A 20269-nucleotide genomic window follows, 5' to 3' on the forward strand; every position below is an offset into this window, starting at 1 on the left:
CATCGACGAATGAAGGGTAGGCCCTTGACCAGCGTGCCTTCCCCAAATGAGCACCTTCGCCATTGCAGCAACCTGTCTGCAGCTACAAAAGCACCAGGCTCGGCCTTCCCTCTTCAACTCTCCGACTTCAACCTCTCTAGTGCCAGCTGAGTACAACTTCCTGCGTCCCTTCATCTCGAGCCACCTCTGAGGAACTTGCCATCCGCTCTCTTCACTCTGTGCGTCTTCGTAAGTTCTTCTCCTAAACTCCAGTGCTGGTGAGTTGACCTTCCTGCTATCTTGAGAGTGCATTGTGTTTCTCTTGTGCTAACATTGGTTGTGCATAGCTGACTTGTATACCTACTGCTAGCCTCACTACTAAAGCCGTAGTGACGATCGACTGGCAAATCCACTATTGGGTCTCTTAGCGAGCCAACTGACATCCAAAAAGGCACTGTGTCGCCTCTGCTACTCAAAGATCCGCTTCACTATTTGGCCAACTCGCTCTCTCCTCCATTGCGTAAGCCGCGTTTAGGCAGCTTCAAACTCTTCTCGTTCCTCTTACGGCTGCCCTGAGACCAGACCCACTCCACACATCACAATCACTAGTGGAGGCTGATATCTCTCGAAAACATGGCCGCGCCTGATATGCCTTTCACCGAAGAGGATGTTTCCACCTGGACCCACAAGCGCGTCAAGCTCCACGTAGAAAGCAGCAAAAACAAACTCAAGGCTTTCTACACTATCTTCTTTGGTTGGTCTGAGCAAGAGTATAAGGAAGCAAAAGACCACACGGTCGACGAATTGCGAAAGCATTTTGACCTGGCGAAGAAATTCCCTACTACTGGACCTCAGGCCAAGCTACGATACACAATGCAGACCAACCTGGTTCGAGACTGGCCTGAGCTGTTCGTCGACCGACACGGTCAAAACCCGCCCGCCTGGTTCGATGTAGACCTGATCAGTCGACCTCCATCCAACAAGGAGTCTTTCAACATGAAGAACGTGGTTCAACAGTTCATTTCGCATACCCGAAACTTCAGCCGCAACCATTTCGCCAAATTGAAGCGCAAACACCATGCTGAGTACGACGAAGATGACGATGACGATGATGATGAAAACAATAGGGACAACTCGGGCCGGAACAAGCAGCCACAAGTTTCTCGATATGACAGGACTACTCCACACCCGATTGACCTCTCCATGTCTATACCTCCAGGATTGCCCACGGGTGTCCCAATGTTCCAAGCAAGCGGTAGCAGAAAGCCACTTGGAAGATCCTATAATCACAGAGAAAACGACAGCCTACCCATTGTAGCTACTACCTCTTCAGTGCACGGAATGAGACCAGATGGCTCGTCCAATCTCATCCTTTACATCACTCGCGTGACAATCAACGAACAGACTCTTACCCTGGAACGCGATCGATTTGCGTTTGTGGACAATCTCTTCGAGAAGGGTCAACTCTTCGAGCCACGTATCCACGAATTCATCTTCGGCAACCCTTTAGACAATAAATCCACCTTTCTTTGGTACTTTGACGGCACCTCTGACGACACACCAAGGAGCATCAGAAACAGACCTAGTGCTGAGGTAGCAGTCGTCATGCTGAGAGCTCGCGCAGAGAGAGCGGAAGCCATTGGGATTCAGCTATTCGACGCCCCGGACCGTGATACAGCGGCATGAGTCCCAGTGCATGAGGTTACTCGCAAAGACGATTTTGTGCAGGAAGTGAGCTTTGAGCTTGAGATTGATAACAATGACGAAGATGAAAACGACGTGGAAGAAGCAGAGGAGGCGTCGAGGATGGACTCGGCCTACGAATCTCGGGATGAGAAAATCCAGATTGACGATGTGGCTGTTAAGGAAGAGGTCGATAGCAAGCTTAACATCACCTGGACAGGACAGGAACAGCATGACAACAATGTCGAGAGCGATAGCGAGTCGGAAGAGGATTAAGACATCAGTCGCTTCTACAGATGAGCCAAAAGCGAACACATGTGGCTCAGCAGGAAGGAAGGAAGGAAGGAAGGAAGGACGATTGCTCTTGCTATTATCAACATGTATTCCTAATACGCTTTGCTCCATATCACAAATAATCAGGCAAAACATTATATTTTCTCAAAAACCAACACCCAATCGACGAGCAGTGTTCAAGACGATCAGGTTCGCTTGTACAGATCTCCGGACAGCGAAAAGGTTATCTACCTTAACCATACGTCCTTAAGTTCTGTCTTTGCGTATCGAGACATCGTTCATATGATCAATTACGCGACCTCTTGAAGTGCAAAGGTGTGTCGTAAAGTAGCTATGAGAATGCACAGTCACTTCACGGAACAGAAGGCCCCCACTGAGATTTTTGGTACAATCGACTCTCTGTGGCCTCTCCCTAGTATTGGCAAAGGTTCGTGCATTGTTGTAGTTGTCTCGTGAGATGACTTTGTACATGAAGACGAGGAAAAGATGAGCAAAAGAAAAAGAAAAGAAAAAAAGAACATGATCCGCGTTCAATACCCGCTACGGACTTCCTACTTCGGCCGAACCGTGGACTGCAATGTTTGTCAGCGACGACTTTGTTACAATGAACCCGCTTGTATGAATATTCGTCTCTACTCCATGTTCACGCCAATTGACTGATAGTCGTTTGTGGCCGGTCTGACACTTCTGGTTCCGAAGAGGCAAATTGAAGCCTGCGACGCCCGCTCTGCCGCACCTCGACCGCGTCTCTGGTTCTGGATCATTTCACAAGATGTCAAAACACAATATCGAATCTCCTACGATGGAGAAAGAATCTGGATCAGATACATCTGGTCGACACGATCTCGCCTGCGAGAAAGCAACGCCATACGATCAAACTTCCTCCGGCGAAACCACCCCAACCAACCCCGATGACCTGGAAACATACCCCGAAGGCGGTCTGGAGGCCTGGCTTGTAGTCTTAGGCTCATGGTGCGCCATGGTGTCAGGAATGGGGATGCTCAATTTCCTTGGAACATTACATGCTTGGATATCGACTCATCAACTGGCCTCTTACTCATCGTCCTCGATTGGTTGGATTTTTTCGACCTTCCCCTTCTTCCTATACTTTGCAGGTGTACAAATCGGACCTCTGTTTGATGTATACGGCCCTAGAGTTCTGGTCATCACTGGCAGCATTGGTTTAGTGGTCTCTCTCATGACTCTGTCGGTCAGCACGGAGTACTACCAAATCATCCTCTCTTTCGGTGTCCTCGGTGGCTTGAGCACCTGCTGTTTATTCACCTCTGCTGTTTCCTGCATCGGGCACTTTTTCCATCGTCGCAGAGGATTCGCCATGGGGATTGCTTGCACGGCAGGCGGAACAGGCGGTCTTGCCTTTTCGCTCATCATGCTGTTTCTGGCGCCCAAGATTGGGTTTGGCTGGGCTATACGCATCATTGGGTTCATTTGTGCGGGATTGTGTGTGGTTGCTTGTGTGTTTCTCAAGAGCAGATTGCCACCCAACAAGGTCAAGGGGGCTAAAATTGATATCATGGCTTTGCGGGAGCCACCGTATGCGAGTGTGACATTGGCAATCTTCTTGGTGGAGTTTGCGGTCTTCATCCCGTATACTTTTCTGGTCGACCAGGCTCTGGCGGCGGGTATGGGGCAAAAGCTGGCTTATGCGCTTATACCTATCCTCAATGCATCAGCTATACCCGGTCGTCTGCTCCCTGGATACATTGCAGACCGCTACGGCCGCTTGAACACGATGGTCGTGACATCTACGCTCTGCTGTCTCCTCACCTTCCTCCTCTGGCTCGTAGGCTCCACCAACCACGCAGCCATCATCGCCTACACCGTTCTCTTTGGCTTCTCTTCCGGATCCGCCATCTCGTTGACTCCAGTCTGCATTCAACAGGTCTGCAAGACTGAGGACATAGGCAAGAGAACAGGCACCACTTTTACGATATCAAGCTTTGGAACACTGATTGGTATTCCCATTGCTGGAGCTATTCTGGGGACAGGAGGAGGGGAGGAAGGGGGAGCGAGGTATGATGGTTTGATCGCTTTTTCGGGTGCGGTATATGTGCTTGCTAGTGTTGCATTTGTGGTTGCGAGGGGTCTCACGGGAGGATGGGGATTGAGAACTGTCATCTGAAAAGGTTCTGTACAGATGTACTAGATCATAGAATATATGGAATTCAGAGGTTATACCATCACTCGATCATCAGCAATGAATGTTTGACATTTTGTTTTTCCTCAGCCCACAAGCCATGAAGTCAAATATCTGGGAAGTGCACGGGATCTCTACAAACACGAGTTCAGGCCACAGTGATACCTCGAAGGTGTCCGCCTTACGGGGACATCGCTAGTTTCTAGAGAGTATTGTGCATTTTGATGACAACTCCCTACTAATCTTTACCAGGCGAAGGAGAACGATCTAGCCCTTGAAGACTTTGACCTATGCTCGAGCTCAATTCGAGTGCTTCTTGTGGTGATCTACGAATGCTACGCCCCGTCCATAGTCTATTATACCTCCCTTAACGGTCGCTGATCGATACCTGATGGACTACATTTGCACTTTGCAAAGCAAAGATCTGGTCTGTGGGATGACACGACAGTAATCGTACCTTCTTACTTGAATGCCCATACCCAAAGAGAGGAACTGTGCATCAAATGAATCGTATGTTCGCTACTCTCATATATAGCTATTTATTAATCTACAACATCCTTCTGCAACTAAGCATTTATCGCATAGTGACCAACTCCTCAGCAGAAGTAGGGTGAATGGCAACACAGCTGTCAAAGTCAGCCTTGGTAGCACCCATCTTGATGGCGACACCAAAGCCCTGCAGAATCTCATCACTGCCTTGGCCAAGGATGTGCAGACCAACGACTCTCTCGTTGGGGCCCTCACAGATAAGCTTGTAGGCAGTGGGACCCTTGTCTTCGGGCTCCATCATGGCGTAGTACATGGCAGTGAAGCTGGAAGAGTAGATCTTGACGGAATCGCCGAACTTTTCGCGGGCCTCGGGCTCGGTCAGACCGATGCTGCCGACAGTGGGGTGAGAAAAGACGACTGAAGGGACGTTGGTGTAGTCGAGGTGAGCGTCCTTCTTGCCTCCGAAGAGACGGTCCCCGAGACGGCGGCCAGCGGCGATGGCGACGGGTGTCAATTCCATACCCGCGTTGCAGACATCTCCCAGAGCGTAGATGCCGTCAACGTTGGTGTTCTGGTACTTGTCGACCTTGATGTGGTTCTTGTCGTCGAGCTCGATGCCAGCGTTCTCCAGCTTCAGCTTCTCGACCTCGGGTGTGCGACCGATGGCCCACAAGACGCAGTCGACATCCATGGTGTTCTCGCCATCATCATCCTTGTAGTGCAGCTTCTTCAGGCCGTTGCCCAGGTCCTCGAGCTTGCTCTGCGAGCTGTTGGTGTGAATGTGAAGGCCTTGACGTCTGTACTCTTCCATAATCTTGTCCTGAATCATAGGGTCGAAAGTACGCAGGAACTTGTCATGACGGATGAACAGGTGAGTCTCAGTGCCGAGGTGGTGGAACATGCCAGCCATCTCGACGGCAATGTAACCAGCACCGACAACAGCGACCTTCTTGGGTTGCTTCTCGAGGTCAAAGAAGCCATCACTGTTGATACCGAGCTCGGCACCCTCGACGTTGATTGTGCTGGGGCGACCACCGACAGCGACGAGGATCTTCTTTGCACGGACCTGTTGCTCCTGACCATCCTGACCGACAACCTTGACAACATCCTTTGAGACGAAAGAGGCAGTTCCGTTGAGGTATTCGACCTTGTCGTTCTTCAGGTTCTTCTCGTAGATTCCGTTCAGACGCTTTACGTAGGCGTCACGCTTGTGCTTGAAGGTGGTCCAGTCAAAGGGGGCGGTCTCTTGGATGGAGAAACCGTAGGCCTTTGCTTCGTGGATGGTTTCTTGGATGGCGGCGGCGTTCCAGGTGACCTTCTTGGGAACACATCTGCAAGGGTCAGTCAGCGATTGAGCGGCAATAAGGGAGACAGTGCGACACACCCAACGTTGACACAAGTGCCACCAAGTCTGGAGTTCTCGACGGCAATGGTCTTCATGCCGTACATGCCACTCGCTCTTCTAGCGGCGGCGAGACCACCGCTACCAATACCAATGACAAGGAAGTCACATTCTTTGGGAGTAGGAGCCATGATTGGACGAGTAGTGGAAAACTGGCGAGTTATGTGGTGAAGTCGATTCGAGGCCGTCGGTATACTGTAGAAGAACCGCGGGGAAGTAGTGAAGGCGCGCATATAATATATAGCAAAGCAAGAGTCGGTGACGACGAGGGGTAACGGTGGAGGAATAAAGGTTGATGAGGACTAGAAAATACAAAGGCGGGCGTTGCTTACGTCAATCACCCAGAACGCCACCAATCATGGATGCACCGGAAACCACTTCTAAAAAGTTTGGAGCGTGGGAGCAGCAAGAGAAGCGATGACAAAGCTAGATTGTGTATCTGATTTCCAATCGGCGTCTAGAAACAGTAAGTTCGATGCTTGAGCAGGACTACTCGTACTGCGAGCCTCCAGCTGCCCCTCGGCGCGAACGACGGCCTCTAAACCTAAATGCCGTCCATGCACGGATCTCACTGCATATCACGATCCTGCTTCAGCGTCATGATCGAGCTCTGGTCCGACTATCACACCACCTGCCCGTGCAGCTCTGTCTCTCTCCCATGTGAAAACAACTCTTCCTCTGTAAGCACACAAACACATCAATCATGGGAGGCAGACTCTCTGTCCCGAAAGGGCCTGCAGGCACCACCGAAATAAGTCGTCCATCCGCTGCTGCTCGTCGCCGAACGCCAATCAACTCGCGAACAATAGTCGCTCCCGCCGCTGCCTTTACAATGGCATGTCTACTATTCGTCTACACCAGGACTTCCATTCGCGCCGCCAAAGCAAATGCCCAACGACACCGTGACGCAGACAGTGGTGGTGAAGGTCTCGATTTACTGGCTGAAAGCAGGAGGAGACACGGTCGTGCTGAGAAGGTAGACCAGAGCGGTGGTACTCTGTCCGATATAGTCCACGGTGCCAGAGAGCAATTCTTGGGCCCGAAAAAGCCAGCAGCCAAGCCTGAGAAATTGGGCGGCCGTTCGCCTATCTCGGAGAATGAGGAAAAGTTGAGAGCTGCCATGGGCAGGAAGACCGATGACTCTGATTCATAATGTCTCACCCATACCTCTTGATCCCGCCAACATCATTCAAAGCCTGGGACTCGATATACTCCCGGACTCGCTCGCGGTTCTGCTCCCAGAGCGCAAACGTCACTGCCTGCACGAGACAGTCTGCCAGATCATCCAATTTTCCAGAGATGGCAGACGCAGGCGTGGCCTCAAGCTCATCTTCATGCTCGCCATCTTTGCTTCGTCGGCGACTCTGTCGTTCTTTGGGCGCACAGAATGAAGCTACCATCGGAGCAAGGTTGCGACCGACCGTCAAATCGTCTGTAGTCAACGAAAGTGACAGCCAGTGTCGAGCCAATGCAATCTTGTCCTTTTTCTCAAACGACTTCTTCTTGACTTCTGATTCAACCGCCTTTGTCGTGTCTTGTGGAGCCATGAGTGATGCAGCTATATCTGCTGGTGTCGGAAAGAAGCCTCCACGACTAAGCCAGAACATGCCAACTCGTCGAGGGCTCATCTCTAGAACCTCGGGAAACTTGTGCTCTCGAGCCTTTTGTGTATTGATGTGTCCGTGACGCATGGTTTCCAAGGACGCCCATAGCATGCTCTCAAGCATGTTTACTCGCACCGTCCATTCTTGGATGGCTGGTGCACCACCTGAGCGAAACCTCTGCCGTTCTATGAGGATATAGTCGGGTTTGTATTGCAAGAACTCAGTAGCTAGACCGAATGCAATCTTGCAGAGTGATGATGGCGCATACATGTTGGTTGGATCATCGGATGCAGACTCGCTCATATACGCAGTCTCCCCAGTAGGATCAGACTGTGGTGAACTCGCCGTCGACGCTTTCGTATGCCTGGCAACCAGCCTTTCTGATACATCCAACCGCTTCCAGTCTGAGAGATGTAGAGACAATGTGCCATCCGTAGTTTGGTCATTGCTTTCCAGCCTCCGCGTTTCCAGTAGACAAAAAGCAAGGTTCTTGACACCCATATCCACACTAAGAATCCTGCAAGGGGAAGCAGAGAGACCAGGCTTGTTCGAGCGATCCACAAGCGTCCGACATACTTGTGCTTTTGTTCCCGTTGAGTTTAGTCCAGTAAGAAAAGCCAGATGCTTGAGCTGCCATACTTTCAGGTTGGAAAGCACACTAAGAGGATCGATCTTGGTCATGCTGGCGAATGATGCTGGCTTCTGTGTTGTTCAAACCAAACAAAACAGATCAACACAATGACGCCGCGTCAAAGCTCACTTTCGTCGAAGGCTCAAAAACGGGGATTTCTCTTCACAACTTGTCGGTCTAACAATCTCTCGGTTGCTCCAGAAGATGGTGCGAAAACATTGAGCGCTTGCTAAAAGTGCTCAGATGGAGCAATCACACAAAAACAAAAAAGGCCTCAACCCGAGATCGAATCGGGGACCTCCTGCAGTTTCGGATAAACCCAAAGCAGGAATCATACCACTAGACCATTGAGGCAATTGTGGGGCAATTCTAGGCACAGCACTGGTTATATATCTTGATCATCAACATCAAATCGTTGCACTCATTCCTTACCCTGACTTCTATCATCACGCCTACAATCAGTGTCGACGCAGCGAGACATGCAATGGTCTTTCGAAACGAGGCATGCGCTCGTACAGTAACGACAGTACACAAATCCTAGGGGATGGACTTCAATCAGCTCGATAAGCACATGCACTACAATGCACAGCGACGAGTATTCACGGCTCTCACGGCCGACAGCTGACTTGGCTGATTCAGACCCGGTACTCCTTCGCCAAGATCTGACGACACGATGCTCATACATATATAAACATGGCTCCAACATCATTCGAGATATGCGAGACTCACTTCGAAAAGCCCAGGTCTACTCGATACACCATGGCAGAGCAAAATCGAGAGACGACGAATCAGGCCTCCTCCACCACTGAATCTACCAAATCTCAACTACGATCCGATTCCGAGTCTCGGCGGCGAGCCAGCACAGATACCACTCGCACCACCTTACCAAGCTATGCTTCTTCTCTGGCCACAGACACACCACCAGCATATACTCGTCAACCCAAAGTTCCTACAAACCATCAAAAATCAAGTTTCCAGCAGTCGAGAAACCCAGCCTCTGCAGCAACCATCAGAGCAATAATGGGCGACCCTGTCCCGGAAGAACCGCGACGCAGTTTACGGGATCGCTTGCTTTGCAGGAGACCAACGTACAATCGTCGACCTCCGTCTTCTGAAAGGGAGAGGGAAAGGGGCAGTTCGGCGAGGTGGAATGTATGGGGGTCACCGATTTCTGATCCTAAATAGTGGATGGGTAGTCTCTTGCGATAGACTGGCTTGTTGTTGTAATGATTGATTATGAATGATATGTAGATATCCACAAAAGAGTGTAACAAGAAGATTATATACAGAAAACCCCCATTTATAGGTAAAGAAGCAACTTTTGAGCCAGCAACCCTCTACACATTACCTCTGATATAGAGGAACTCCTGATACTTGCCCGCCGTCCACCTTCTGGTCTTCTTGCCAAACGACATCATCAAAATCGTGCCAACAAACATGACTCCAAAGCTGACACAACCCAGTGTAACAAACACCTGAGTCAAAGAATGAGCATCCAGCCAAATCGAACACACGAACGTAAAGATGCAAGCCAGAGAATTGTTGTACACGGCTACTCCCACCATACCCTCGAGCACTGCGTCAGGGTAGCAGTCCATAAGGTATGCCATGGTCAAGTCGCCTCCACACCCAAAGCCAAAGCCGATGAAGCCCAGAGCGACGTAAGGGACTGGCCATGGCCATACGCGCTGAGTTCCCATGCCAAACAGAATAAGACCGATAGGGGAAATGATGGCAGGCAGATACATAAGCCACAGACGATCTTCAGCTTCAGAGACATTGCCGCGGCGTTTGGCCATCCAGCGCACAAATACATCTGAAAACCAGCCTCCGTACACACAGCCGATGACAGCACCGATGAGAGTGGGGATGCACATGATGGCATCTGCGCGGTCGCCGTAGTTGTAGGGTGCAGAGGTCCAGTTGTCGTCTTCGACCGTCATGTAGAAGGAGAGGAAGGCATCTTGCATGCCCCATTGGAAGCCTGAATATATGACGGCTGGGAAGTAGAAGATGCGCAGGGTATGGAATGTGCGTCGCATGTATTGCTTGAATCCGGTTCCGATCAATGTTGGCGATGGCGTAATAAGAGCAATGCGCTGCCAGTATGATTTGGGAACCAGGTCGGTGCCGTTGGGGATCAGATTACCCTTTCTGGGAACGTGGTCGCTGTTGGTCTCGTCGCCGATGATTACAGAAGTGGGATCAGCGACCGTCTTCTTCTCACCCGAGTCCACGGTGTCTGCAGAACTTCGTCCAGTAGCCAGACCGTCCAAGACACTATCACGATCGAAGGCCGTCTCTTCCAGACCAAAATAGAAAACGATGAGAGTGCAGCCAGAAATGATCAGAGCGAACCAGCCCATCCAGCGCCAACCAAGCGGACTGTCAGCAATGAAGCCAGAAATCATAGGTCCAAGAAAAGTTCCCACGGAGGTTGCCAGCACGTAGAATCCCAGAACGGTACCACGCTGATGCTGGAAAGTGACATCCGTCAACGAGAGTTGTGCGGTAGCCTCTGCAACAGACTCTGAAATTCCCAAGAACAGCTGGCAAAGAATGGTGTCGGCCTTGCTATCAGATCGAGCGAACCAGGCACTGCCAATGATAGATGCACACAGACAGACGATGTAAGAGATGCGTCTTCCATACAGCCAATTCGCTGAAGAAAGAGCCAGGCACGAATAGCCAATACCCAAGAACAAGACACCAGCAGCAGTGTTTTGAACTCCCCATCCAATCCCATAATCATCAACTAGAGCCGTACCTGCCGCACCAGCACTGTTGGAAGTAGCCGCAGTCAAAGCAGTGATGTACAACACCAAAGCGGCTGACCACATTCGGCGCCAGTAACTCCAATTCAGAGGATCATTGGGTGATTTGGTGGGCTGCGGAAGCAATAAGAGCTGGTCCGAGGATGTCGAGTCTGAGTCCGCGAACAGGCGAATGGTGCCCGCAAGCTCTTCATGGGTCGAGTTGATGCGATCCATCGTGCAATGATGTAACCCTTATCCAGGCAATTTCAGCAGGCTTGAGCTACAGATAGCTGAAGATAGATGTTTCTGAGGGTCGAGTTCCACAAGGATGTCAATCAGTGGTCACGCGGCTGTACCGCGCAAAGTACAGATGAATCAAGCCCTTTTTGTGGCGAGTCCGGGAACTGTTATCGCAGGTCGGTGATTTGCTGAAGTTCCAGTTGGCGCACGGCAAGTCCTTTTGCCAAAAAGTAATCACGGATGATTGAGGTTATATGGAAGTTTCCAGGTGTAGGAGTATTATTGAATGCCCTTGACGTATCCAAATGCTGAGAGCATCATTGCAGCAAAGAAGAGACCATTGGAAGCGTCGGTAGAGAATTGAAGGAAGCAGGAAACGGACAAGGACGGGACTGATGGAAAATTGTCGTCGCGTGTCGGCCTCGATTCCTGAGATAAGATCGCGAAGTTTTTGCCGAAACCCGGCAGCCAGCTAACGGAAATAATTCAAGTGGCGTACAACCGTGCGTCATATCTTGGGAGACCAGGGTCACCACAAACTGTTGGTCAAAACCCCGCTGACATCGAACTTGAAAAGTTTCGAGAACAGAGCATAACCAATGTTGATACAAGTCAATACTCATCGAGAGTAACAAGATATATATGATCGCTTGCTCTCCATCACTTTTGCTTCATCGATCTCTTGAGCATACCGCAGAAGCTCTCGAAAAGAATGTTATCTTTTCCTTGCAGCCAACGAACTTCCATGTCGCCCTCTCTGACATCAATATCGAACCTCAGCGTGACCTCAACAGAGTCTTCGACCTTGGAAGCCTCAGACTGCGGCTTCGTTTCCTGGTTGTCATCTTCTTCCATTTCTACTCTCTTACGCTTACGTCTCGCTGAGCGTGACCATACGTTTTGACTAGCAATACCACGACCGGTCCACTTCTCAGACCGCCAGGTCCAGTTTAGATCGAGTGCTTGTAGAGTCTTGTTGAGCAAATCGGCAGCTTCTTGTCTTGTCAGTCCGATTGTATGGATGGTCTGAGCTGTAGGGTAAGGTAGGATGTGGGTGCCGACATCACTGCCTCTGGCGACCGCCTGTGCCTGTTAGCTCTGTAGTTGAATGTTGGATATCGCTGGCTACTCACATTACTCGGCCTTCTATCTCCAAAGCTCCAACCCACAGCCCACCTACGAGTCTTGTTCCCAGCTCGAAGCAGCGTGACAGCCCAGTTGGTGACACCAATTTCCTTAAGGCGATCAATGACTTGATGCACACTAGATAGTTTTCCTAGCATGCTCGTGTACCATTTGACAGTGTCTTTCAATTCCCTACTTTCCTCAACCATACGCAGCACAAATCCTGCATCACCTCCAGGACATATCATCTCGACTTCTGCGCCAGTGCACACAGCACTCGGAGGACCTGACTTGCCAGCGCTAGAGATTGCTAAATCTTCAGCGCTTGAGTAGAAGGGTGGATTACACATAACAAAATCGAGCCTGTCGAGATCGAATGCTTTGGGTGAGATCAGAGCATCCTCTGCAGTGTTGAGTTTAGTGCGTATTCTTGACTCTATGTCGTTTCTCTCGATGTTCTTGTTTGCATGTGAGAAGTTTTGAGGGTCAATGTCGGTACCGAGCATATTCCAAGATGGCCGCGAAGAACAGGCTAGCAGGCTGTAAATGCAAGATGCACCGATTCCACTACAACCTTGTCAGCATGTCTGATAACCAAGAAAATTACCTCATATAACAGGAGGAGTCTTACATGTCCAAGCCTGTAATGTTGTCTATTGCAGGATCCTCGGAGTCGCTAGTCGAATCCATCAAGTCTTGGAGCCATCGAACATAGTTGTACCTGACAGGCACCGGAGGACACAGCCTATCATCAGGCAGCTCAAGCTTGAGATCAAAGTCACGCTTCAGAACACTCTTGGTGAGTTGTCTAATCACAGTCAGTGGCTACGAAACGCAACGGTCGGGGGAAATGGCTTGCTGTAATGCCTTGGGATCATGAAAGTCGACATGGCCGTTTGCGTCATCGTAGAATTTGGCAAAGTCAGGATCAGTCATGGCCAGGGCTTGGAAATCAATGTCTTCATCATAACTCGGCACTTTTGGTGTATCTGAAGTCATTTTGCTGAGTTGTGGTATTCTCGAGCGAGGGTTGTGGAGTTGGAACTGAGGATCGATGGTGAAGATTCAAGTCAGTCAGCGCGTCAGAGAAGCACCACTCTTGACAATCTTTTAAATAACTTTATAATACATTGAGATGGAATAAACAAGGGTCTATCGCCGAAAATGCCCACTTTTCACACAATCTAAACCAAACGCCATAGCCCAATTCGTGTACACGTTCATGATATCTAAACAGCAAAACCAAAGGAGCCGTCAAACTCCCACACGTTCGGATCTTCGCCTAGTCGGACTTGGTCGAATGAGGGCACGACGTCCGGTGCATAGCTCTCGAGCAGGGCCTCCATGTCACGTTCCTCCATTGTGCAGAAGTCCTCGAGGGACCATTTGTCGCAGACCTTGATCATCCTGGTAGATGTTAGCTTTGTGTGACGGCCAGCAGGAATATGGTATACATACCACTTCATTCTCTTTGGGCCCTCTTCGTTTCCCGGGGCGACAACTCTGAGCTTCTTCCTAAGGGCTCCAACCTTTTTGATAGCTTCGCCGATGTTGGGCGGCAAGCAGGAAGCGATTCTCCTGCGAACAATGTTTGCCATTCTAGGACCATTTCCGCTAGTGCTGACCATGATTTGTAAAGGCCCATCTCTGTACTGACTTCCGAAGTAGAAGTCGCACTCTGGCGGTACATCTGCGATGTTTGCAACTATTCTCTTTTCTTTGCACAGCTTCCAAATGGTAGTCGAGGCTTCCGGGTCGTCGATGGCGGTCATGACCATGGCAATGTTGGGGTCGTCGAGATCGGAGGGTTCGAAGGTACGATCGATGTATTCGACGAGGCCTTGGTCGACACGATAGGCGACTTCATCGTTGAGGCCTTGACGAGGACTGATGAGACGGATTTTGGCGTCCGAGTTGAGGAGGTTCAAGATGCGACCGGCGGCTACCTTTACTTTTAGGTCAATGTCAACATCCAAGGTGGAGTATGCGATGTGTATGACTAACCTCGCCGCCGCCGACCATGAGAACCAGCTTGTTGCGGATCTGCCAGGCGAGCATGAGGGAGCCGCCGCCCTCGATCTCTGGAAACGTGGCCATGGTAAAGAGCGTATGAGAGTAGGTATATTGGTCGTCAAAGAGGATGTATATATGGACGACAGATGATTGGCAGAATATAATTGTTAGATTGGCGATAAGAAAGGCAAACGCCGCGGGAAAGCTCGTCTTTATCGGCATGGCATCATGGCGCCTCTGTCGGGCATGGCGGCCGTCACAGTCGACGGCTACGGCAACCCGTGGTCCATGCAACGGCCCGACACGACCGAGGGGCGGTCAAGTCAACAATCAAGGCCAAACATTCCACACCCCCATCTGCCTGTCGGCCTCGTGCCGATTCTGTATATCACATGGCTTCGCGACGGACACTGGGAGGAGGCAGAGTTTTGGGCAGCGGCCGCTCGCTGTCGCCCGCCGTCAACCCCCAGCGCCCGCACCAGCTCACTCCTTCCGAGAGCTCCCTGTCGCTTGCTTCCAGCTCCCACACTTCGACCACCGAGACAGACGACATTGCCTCCAGAATCGCCCTCGACTCCAACAATGGCCCCGTCGGTGCCGCCGCCGCCAGCTCCCGTCTGGTCTGTCCTATTTGCAATGAGGACATGGTCACCCTCCTCCAACTCAACCGGCACCTCGACGACAACCACCAAAACCTGCAAGAAGTCGAGCAAGATGAAGTCAAGAACTGGTTCGAACAACAGATGAAAAAGGCAAAGCGTTTCCAGCCGCTTGCTGTCCTCAATCAGAAACTAAAAGGCCTCGACGTCTTCGAGTCCAACGCCATCCAACCCTCACACCTTGTCTCGTCCACCCCACCTCGTTCCTCCACTCCGAGTAATACCACTCCTACCCAAACCTCCACCGCCGTACCAGAGTCCCGCCTTGATCCCGACGATGTCGTTACGAAAGCACACTGGCAACGTTCCTCGGGTCACGACTCTTGTTCAGACCCCTTGTGCGGAAAGAGACTCGGGAACACAAACGGCAACGTCAACTGTAGACACTGCGGTAAGCTTTTCTGTGACGAACACACCATGTACCAGATGAAGCTGTCTCGCTCTGCCCAACACGAGCCTGTCCGCGGTTTGTGGTGTCGTGTGTGCGAGACATGTTACAAGAGTCGTCCGGGTTACAACGACCACTCTGGACTTGAGCGCGATCATACCCAACGTTTTGCTGCTATCCGTAGACGCACAGTAGACAAAGCATACCTCGAAGTGAGTCGCCTGGAGAAGCGCCTCTCGAGGCTCACCCAGTTGCTTGCCAACCCACCTCCGCCCGAGAACGATCAAAGTACCAGTAGCTTCCTCTGGTCTCTGGCTGGCTCCAAGAATCGTATCCGTACTCTGGAACAATCGGTGGTAACTTGGGAAGATGACGCTCGCGTCCTACACTGTCCATTTTGTCAGCAACAGTTCTCGCAATACTCTTTCCGCCGACATCATTGTCGAATATGTGGTCGAGTCGTGTGTGGTGATCCAGCGACGAATTGTTCCACTGCGATCGCTTTGAATGTGGATGCGCCGCTCAATCCAAATGGCCTGGAGAAATCTGTTGGTCAAGTGGCCGTCGATGTACGCATGTGTAAAGACTGCCAGCACACAATCTTCAGCAAATCCGACTTTGCTCGACAACTCTCAATACAACCTCCAGACCAACGAGCTTACGAGAACCTCGTACAGTTCGAGCGCGGAATCCGTCTTCTCCTGCCCAAGTTTCAAAAACTACTCCAGGCCCTACAAGATCCTGACAAGCCTCCTACCTCCACTCAACTAAGCGATGCCACCAAAGTACGCAGGCGGCTTATGGATGCATTCACACAGTACGACGTAGCCGCCAGACGTATCAGAGACCTGCCAACCGATAGCCCGACGCAAGAGCGTTTACAAAAGGCCATTTACGCACAAGCAACCACGTTCCTCCACTTACACATGCTTCCCCTCAAATCCTTACCCAAACTGCTTCAACACGCAACCCCGCATGGCAAACCCACAGCCAAGGCCTCGGCGGATCCTCTGGCCGCCATCAAGAACGATCAGGCCAGCAGACCCCAAGGCAGTCGCGCGAGCAGCTCGTCATCAGCCCAAGTCACTGCCCTGGAAGCCGAGGAGAAGGAGCTTCGAGAGCGCATGATCGTGCTTGAGGAGCAGAAATTCTTCGTCGAAGGTATGATTGCTGATGCGAATAAGCGCAGGAGGTTTGATGAGGTCGCTAGTCTGGCGGGCAATGTTGAGGATTTGACTCGAGAGATTGATCAGTTGCAGGGCCAGATATCGGGTATGGATTTTGCTGGTGCGTATGCGGTTGGGCAGGAGATTTGATCCAGACCCTATATCTTTTGCTTAGTGTCTTGGAGGGTCGTCTATCTTTTTGGTTTCCGTTGGCTATGCATTTTCATTGAGATTAGCGAGGCGTTTATGGGATGGTATTCGTAGGTAGCCTTCCGGCTGGAGTTTGCAGTCCGTCACTTGTGACATGTTATTATGCATCAACTGTTTCGTTACTGTCTTGTCCGCGCGTCTATTGGGGTCGTGAGACTCTGGAAGGATTGGTTCCAGAGGCTAGGGCAATTGTATTCTATGCCCTCGGAGGTACTTCCTAGTTCTTATAGTACGGTTTATCGTTTATGACTTGTACCTCAAGATTTACGAAGCCCTTCTTCCCATAGCCTTTGGTGCTAGTGTATGCAGATTAATATCATGGCATATTGCTGAATGCGCATGTCATGGCATTGTCATCTTTGTACATGGGATGCAGTAGCCTTAAGGGCAATTCCATCTTACACGAACGATACAAGCAACGAACCACCGAATCCCAAACATTGATCTTTTGATCTTGATTTCATTCTCCGACAACGATATCAAACAAAATCCCATGCTTGCGTCCACAAACCTTGCACTTGCTCAGGAGTCAGGTCCGCTGTCTGTGTTTCCCTTCCACCTCGGCACCTGCAGCCGAGTCCGAAAACCGCATGTGGCAGCAGCCAGCCCTCTCTCCGCACTTCTAGAGATCATCATTGCAGTTTCCGCGGGGTGCGGGCCGCGAACAAACCAGGTTTTTGTCTTTGTTGTCAACCTGTCAACTGACGACAGCCCCTGAAGATCAATGGCTTGTTTTTTTTTTTTTGGATACTCGAGCAGGATTTTGTACTATAGCAGGCTTAGCAAGCGTAAGGAAATCCAGGCCTGGCTGATCGTTGGGTGAAGGATTAGGAGGACGACATTGATGGCGTGTGCAGTAGTGAACAATATTCAGGGGCCTTCTGACGTCCTTGGGAGACCAGAACTGGGAATGGCTTATAAATATGAGAAGGGGCTATTGGTGGTCTCAACTGATCTGCCAGGTCACTGTACATTCCCCTTTATCACGTCAATGCCATTAGCAAAAACACGACGATGAACACACGATAAGAAGAAACACATAGTAAATTCGTGAATATTCGTTAGAAGCCTCATTTAACATTTATGAAGACTGAACAGGCTTTGGCGAAGCCACCCATTCGTGATCCCAAGGCACCATTGCATCTTTGCCGACTACTGCCTTGATGGCCCTCTCCGAAATATCGTAGAAGCCGGGACCCAGACATGGATCAGCGGCTGCGTGTTTCTCCGGTTTTGACACACCCTTGGGTACATGTTAGGAATTGGTACTTCAAGAGGCGAGAAAGAGGTAAAAAGGAAGACTTACAACATCAACCAAATAAGCACCGTTCAAATACTTGCTCTCGACATCGTCAGAGGTCGCAGCATAGAGAACTGGACGCGAGCTACTGCGAGCGGCAAAAGTCTCATCCTTGCTCAGGGTGTCCAACACACAATCGCAAAGATCAGAAGGTTGCCAATGGCTATCCCTTCTCGGCTGTGCTGCTTCATCTGCAGCATTTTTCGAAGGCTGCACAGCAAGAACATAGATGTTGTCATGATGGCGTTTGACAATGCGCTCGGCAAGTCCATGCCTAACACCCAACAGCAAAGTCGTCTTGCTGCGTCTAAAGATTTCAGAATTGACTTCTGCAGTGAGGCGCAAATCTTCTTCATCGCTGGACGAAGAGCCGTCAGAGAGGCTTTGACGGCGTTGTTGACCCGGAGCTTCGAAGATCACTCGAGGGGCAGGCGTATCAGGTATCCTCGATGTCCTGCGCAAGAGCGGCCAAAGCAAATTGCTAGCGTAAAAGTGTCCCAGCCACATCATGCCAAAGTAAGCATCTATGCAGTGCAGATCGGTAGTAAAGTGCTCTTGATCAATCCCCGAGCCAAAGATACACAGATCTAAGCGGGAAAGCTCGTCGCAGAGAGCAGAAAAGACTTCTTGGACTTGGATCAGGTCTGTCATGTCACAGTAACGATGTTCGAGGGATGCATTCGCTGCGCCAACTTCTTTGCGGATCTTGGAGACGGCGTCTGTGCTTTGCTTTTCGTGGACGTTGACCATTATGACTCGGCACTTGTGGATGACGAGGGCGCGAGCGATTTCGCTGCTGTTGGATTGGTTAGAGAGTGATCAGAGATGACGGAGAACCAAGTAGTAACATACCCGATCCCGCATGCACCTCCCGTAACGATAGCAGTCCTGCCTTGTAGATCTGGCATGTCTTCCGGACATTGGAAGATGGGAAAGTAGGAGCCTTGAGCGCGCATTTTCGGTATTGTTGAGAGGCTGCTAGTTCGGGTGGTATGGAAGAGGTCGAAGTCGAGGTCGGGGTCGGAGCTGCGGTAGGTGTCGAAGTCGAGGTGTGGTCGGAATAGCAAGACCAGACAAAGCAATTAGTCAGGTCGGACATGTATATATAATGTCCAACAAAGAAATAGGAGGCTTGCGGAAAGGGGAACTTGATTCAGAATAGTGTCGTTTTCTAGGCAGGCGGCACTATATATAAGTACTTTTTGCGCATTGCCCTGGCACCGAGTCCGATAGGATCGAGAAAAAATTAAGAGACCTGCATGTACGGGCCGGAGAGCCTGCCTACCTACCTCACTGTGAATAATGATGGCAAAGGGATCCACAATATTCGGGCGGCTCTTTTACCACGTACTAGCTACAAGTTCGCCCGGTTGCAGGAAAGCGATCATGTTGTCGCATTCGGTAAAAATTGCGCTGGAATGTTGGCAATTTTCCAAGTGTTGCTTCCCAGATTTTCTGAGAAGCGTCCAGGATTTTGCTGAAACACGAAACACTCATAGCCAGTCGCTTCGAAAGTGCTTCTCTGCGTTCTCACAGATGATCGCTGGAATCGATAAGTTGGTCACAAGGCTTACGCCAACTTTTTCTCCTTTGTTGCGTCGTGTTGCTCGATCGTTCCTGGGCACCAAGCATACGTCGCACAATTCGCAGCCAAAGATTATCCCAAAGACCGGCAACAACTGCAGAGGATAAACGAACGCTTGTCACCTTCGCTTCCCGCCGCCTAAACGGAACGGTCGCGGAAAACAGACATACGCATAGCAGGAGAGGAGGCTGAGGAAGACGGAGACGCGTTCGTAAAGATGACGCAGGGGGACCCGACAGACTGGCGTCGCTCGTCCCCGGACCCCAGATTGCCGGTATGGGTATGAGAGAAAGATGAGCATTTTCTCCGTCATCTAGGCGCCATTTCTCTCGTGTTGAGTGCTCAACCTGTTAGAGCGGATAAGCCCTGCTGAGCTTATAGTCGGAATGGGGCATAGCAAATAACGGCTGTCGTTTCGTAACTGCGACTCGATGAGTTTGGCGACCTGAGATGAGCCGGATAGCTAAAATCGCCATTCTTTGTTGTCGATGCCGATGGCAAACCTCGATCTGCTAGTCGATGACAGAGGTCGCGTTATCTCCTACATTCCTCCTGACCAATTGCGATGCCAATGTTCTGGCAAGGCA

The 20269-nt window shown here is 50.7% G+C and overlaps 9 protein-coding genes across 9 annotated transcripts; 4 read left to right on the forward strand and 5 right to left on the reverse strand.

Annotated features, from left to right (window-relative positions):
• Positions 1-612: 612 nt before the first annotated feature.
• Positions 613-1938, forward strand: M436DRAFT_62406 (uncharacterized protein; the record flags this gene model as incomplete). The annotated part of the gene is made up of 2 exons (XM_013573725.1): positions 613-1572; positions 1708-1938. The coding sequence occupies 2 exons, from the start codon at positions 613-615 to the stop codon at positions 1936-1938; spliced, it is 1191 nt and encodes a 396-aa protein (XP_013429179.1).
• An 820-nt stretch (positions 1939-2758) lies between these two features.
• Positions 2759-4099, forward strand: M436DRAFT_42180 (oxalate/formate antiporter; the record flags this gene model as incomplete). Its single annotated transcript, XM_013573440.1, has 1 exon — positions 2759-4099. One exon carries the CDS (start codon positions 2759-2761, stop codon positions 4097-4099), a length of 1341 nt encoding a protein of 446 aa, XP_013428894.1.
• Positions 4100-4688: 589 nt separating this feature from the next.
• M436DRAFT_42675 (uncharacterized protein) lies at positions 4689-6136 on the reverse strand (the record flags this gene model as incomplete). The annotated part of the gene is made up of 2 exons (XM_013573554.1): positions 4689-5934; positions 5988-6136. 2 exons carry the CDS (start codon positions 6134-6136, stop codon positions 4689-4691), a joined length of 1395 nt encoding a protein of 464 aa, XP_013429008.1.
• A 572-nt stretch (positions 6137-6708) lies between these two features.
• On the forward strand, positions 6709-7158 carry M436DRAFT_71465 (uncharacterized protein; the record flags this gene model as incomplete). Its single annotated transcript, XM_013573800.1, has 1 exon — positions 6709-7158. One exon carries the CDS (start codon positions 6709-6711, stop codon positions 7156-7158), a length of 450 nt encoding a protein of 149 aa, XP_013429254.1.
• A 2419-nt stretch (positions 7159-9577) lies between these two features.
• M436DRAFT_42597 (MFS general substrate transporter) lies at positions 9578-11230 on the reverse strand (the record flags this gene model as incomplete). The annotated part of the gene is made up of 1 exon (XM_013573536.1): positions 9578-11230. The coding sequence occupies one exon, from the start codon at positions 11228-11230 to the stop codon at positions 9578-9580; it is 1653 nt and encodes a 550-aa protein (XP_013428990.1).
• A 666-nt stretch (positions 11231-11896) lies between these two features.
• Positions 11897-13360, reverse strand: M436DRAFT_71468 (uncharacterized protein; the record flags this gene model as incomplete). The annotated part of the gene is made up of 4 exons (XM_013573801.1): positions 11897-12319; positions 12370-12928; positions 12993-13169; positions 13221-13360. The coding sequence occupies 4 exons, from the start codon at positions 13358-13360 to the stop codon at positions 11897-11899; spliced, it is 1299 nt and encodes a 432-aa protein (XP_013429255.1).
• A 230-nt stretch (positions 13361-13590) lies between these two features.
• M436DRAFT_62412 (siroheme synthase middle domains-like protein) lies at positions 13591-14458 on the reverse strand (the record flags this gene model as incomplete). Its single annotated transcript, XM_013573726.1, has 3 exons — positions 13591-13768; positions 13820-14307; positions 14366-14458. The coding sequence occupies 3 exons, from the start codon at positions 14456-14458 to the stop codon at positions 13591-13593; spliced, it is 759 nt and encodes a 252-aa protein (XP_013429180.1).
• Positions 14459-14766: 308 nt separating this feature from the next.
• On the forward strand, positions 14767-16737 carry M436DRAFT_43068 (uncharacterized protein; the record flags this gene model as incomplete). The annotated part of the gene is made up of 1 exon (XM_013573627.1): positions 14767-16737. The coding sequence occupies one exon, from the start codon at positions 14767-14769 to the stop codon at positions 16735-16737; it is 1971 nt and encodes a 656-aa protein (XP_013429081.1).
• A 1186-nt stretch (positions 16738-17923) lies between these two features.
• On the reverse strand, positions 17924-19029 carry M436DRAFT_15395 (NAD(P)-binding protein; the record flags this gene model as incomplete). The annotated part of the gene is made up of 3 exons (XM_013573391.1): positions 17924-18040; positions 18104-18893; positions 18950-19029. Coding segments are annotated over 3 exons (987 nt in total), but the record flags the coding sequence as incomplete, so codon positions are not given.
• Positions 19030-20269: the final 1240 nt, after the last annotated feature.

The sequence above is a fragment of the Aureobasidium namibiae genome (genome assembly GCF_000721765.1).
Source record: "Aureobasidium namibiae CBS 147.97 unplaced genomic scaffold scaffold_5, whole genome shotgun sequence".
NCBI lineage: Eukaryota > Fungi > Ascomycota > Dothideomycetes > Dothideales > Saccotheciaceae > Aureobasidium > Aureobasidium namibiae.